Here is a 3,200-nt window from a genome sequence, read left to right as displayed (position 1 = left end):
ATACAGATTGCGGATGGCACTGCCTGTTAAGAAGGAATCCTTTGTTTTCAGGGCAGTTCATTAGTAACATAAAATGTTATTTAACCATCATTAAAAAGGTGGAAATCCTGCTGGGTTGAATAGCTATTTTTGGTCTCCGTTTTTGTGAGCAAAAGGCTCCGTAGAAGTCAGGCAGACATTATTTGAAACTTAGACCTCCCAGAACATCATTCTGTTGTCCACTAATAAAAATGCCCCCCGTCTTCAAAAGTCTGAGTTCCGTTAAATGCAAAATCCCTTGCCAGGAAGGCTGCTGCTTTCCTTCTGCTGCTCAGTAAGAGGAGAGCCCCGCCGTGCCAAGCTCTGGTACAGGAGCCGGAGCGCAAAGTATCCTGGCAGGATCAGGAGGCAGGAGACTCTGCATCCCCATCGCACTCAGCACTGGGCAGGCACAGAGTGGGGGCTGATCTGTAGTTTCGTTCCAGTCTCTTTTTTTTTCCCCTCCCCTCCCACCTGTTGCCTGGTCTGGTGTGTTTTGACTGCAAGATCTTTGCGGTGAAGGCTTCCTTTCATTATGCAAACATATCCAGCGCTCAGTGCAATAGGATCTCAAGCTTTCGATGATAATGTAATAGAAATATACAACTTATTTATCAAAGCCTCTTTTAAAAGTGACAATGGAAGAAACAGGTTTTAAGCTACTTTTGATCCTTGGGAAAAGAAAGCACTTTGATTCGCTCTTTCCCAGACAAATAGCATTGCATTATTTGATTCTGATTTTATTAGCTATAAAACACTTTCTATTTTTATTTTCACATGCCATCGACTTTGTTTGCTACAGACACAGCTGAAAAAGAGCTGGTTTTCAAGTGCAAATCATGTTAATAGGAGCCTGGTTCTTTCCACTACACCCACAAGAACATAGCTGTAAGAAAGATAGCTGATGCTCAGAGCAAATTTTCCTATTGCATTTCCCAGCTCACCTCCAAGGCCACATTATCCCTTCTGAATTTCCAACTGTGGAGCAGCGATGGTTGCTTTAGTACTTCTGGCATCGTCTCTTCACTTCAGCAGAATTTATTTGCATGGGGGAGTGGAACAATGCAATCAGACAATGCAATTTCAGGTGGTAAAGTGTGTGAAATTCTCCAATAATACTATTTTTATGATACTGTTCCTAGCGTTTCTTTATTGCTTGCAACTACAATTGATGTATTTGCAGCAGAGAGTGCCTGTTCCAGCTAGACTTTATCAGCACAGGGTGAGCAGCAGCAAGCAGTCAAATCACTGCTGTATCCAAACCGCATCTCTGCTGTAGCATTCAGAGATGGAGCTGCAGGGGGGAGACCATTCTTTGGGATGTTTATCTGCCTAATTATGTGAGTGCTGACTGGGCAATAGGTTATATCTAGTTGTCCCCAGTAGAAATCGTTTGTCTTAAAACTTGATGCGAGTTAAAATATGTCATCTTTTTCTCAGTGTTTCTCCTTCTTTTTCCCTGTCTCTGTGCTTTTGAACTGGTGGTGGGAGTGATTAGCAATAAGGTTTTTCTCCATTATTAAAATATCTGGTTCAGAAAGACATCTAAAAAGTCATGAAATGCAGATGCTGGTATGAGATGCCCTTCCTGAACAGAATTATAAGGAAGTGTTTTCACTAGAGACAGAGCTTGGAGGTGGATGTTGGCAGGAATTCAAGCTTCCACACTTGTTCTTACTGTCACCTTCCCCCGGAAATCTCACTGCAGGGGCGGTGGAGGGCCCTTTCTCTGCAGGCTCTGTGGAACTCCGGTAAGAGAGCAGCTCTGGGACCGAGGAATGGGATGGTCCTTCGGACAGAGAAAAGTTAAAGAGAGAGACCATCCTTTGGTGGTATTTGCTCTTCATTTCCTTGGCTGACCTGTAGAGGTTCCCAACAAAGCAATAGCATATGGGGTTGAGGCTGGAATTGGTGAGGCCAAGCCACTGGGCAAAAGGTCTGAGCTGCAGGATCCACGGAGAAGGAGACACGTCCTGCAAAGACTTGGGGATGTTGAAGTCAATCCAGATGTCCATCAGGTAGACGGGCAGCCAGGAGATTGCAAACAGCAGAACCAGGGCCACCACCATCTGGGCTACCTTCCTCCGGATCTTCAGTCTGGAGGCTGGAAGGGACCGGTTCAGGGCACTGCCCTCCTTCAGCTGGCTGCTGCGGCTCCACAGCCGGCGCACCGTGAGGAAGCAGATGACCATGTTGAAGAGGACGGGCAAGCAGTAGAGCGCACAGAAGAGCAGAAAGTTGTAAGCTTGTTTGAGCCTCTCCTGAGGCCAAATTTCTCTGCAGATGGGGAACACCAGGGGCAAGCCCTCCACTACCCCAATCTCATCCCTTCTGTTCATGAAAATGAGGGGCATGCATATCCCAGAGGACAGCAACCACACCACCAGGATGGTGCTGAGGATCCTCCGCTGCGTGAAGAAAGATCGAGCGTTGAGTGGGTTGTGGACGCTGTAATAACGGTTCACGCTGATGACGGTCAGGCTGAGGACACTGGCAGAGACCGAGACAGCTTGGATGAAGGGCACGGCACGGCACAGGAAGTCCCCGTAGACCCATGCTTTGTAGATGAGGTTGCCCACGGTGATGGGCATGCAGACACATACCACCATGAGGTCACACACTGCCAGGTTGATCAAAAGGCTGCGGGTGGCACTCAGGCTGGACACCCGACTCCGGCGCTTCCGAGTGAGCACCCTGATAGACATGATGTTGCCCACGAAGCCCACCACGAAGGACACCAGGTACATTGCAGTGAGGCTGATGGTAATGGGCTCCTTTGCAAAGAGGAAGAGCATCTTCTCCAACTCTTCCCAGCCCAGCTCCTGGCTCCCATTCCAGAGCCCACCTTGGGTCTGGTTCTCCTCCTGCCAGAGCTGCACCAGGCTGTAGGAGACCCGGGGGGTGGGGAGGGAGGAATTCATGGCTGAGTCTCGCCAGGCGCTGCCGGGCTACGGGGGCAGTGCCTGCCGTGCTGCGCCCAGCGATCCTGGCATGTCTAGCTGGAACCAGCCAAGCCTGGAAAAGAGGGTGAGTAGAGAAGGGATCAGAGCGGGCTCCTGTCAATATTTTCCTTTCTCGGGGAAGGCGCCAGGTCGGAAATGGCTTCTCGGCAACTTAGTTGAGCCGCGGCTGGGAGCGCCGGGGAGGGCGGAACGGGCAGCCCGGCTCGGCCCCCCGCGGGC

The 3,200-nt window shown here is 49.9% G+C and overlaps 1 protein-coding gene across 1 annotated transcript; it reads right to left on the bottom strand.

The window, feature by feature from the left end:
• Nucleotides 1-1,616: 1,616 nt before the first annotated feature.
• LOC112992840 (galanin receptor type 1-like) lies at nt 1,617-2,939 on the bottom strand. Its single transcript, XM_026116114.2, has one exon. It carries the CDS (start codon nt 2,937-2,939, stop codon nt 1,617-1,619), a length of 1,323 nt encoding a protein of 440 aa, XP_025971899.2.
• Nucleotides 2,940-3,200: the final 261 nt, after the last annotated feature.

The sequence above is a fragment of the Dromaius novaehollandiae genome, chromosome 14 (genome assembly GCF_036370855.1).
Source record: "Dromaius novaehollandiae isolate bDroNov1 chromosome 14, bDroNov1.hap1, whole genome shotgun sequence".
NCBI lineage: Eukaryota > Metazoa > Chordata > Aves > Casuariiformes > Dromaiidae > Dromaius > Dromaius novaehollandiae.
This window is presented reverse-complemented; position numbering and strand designations above follow the sequence as displayed.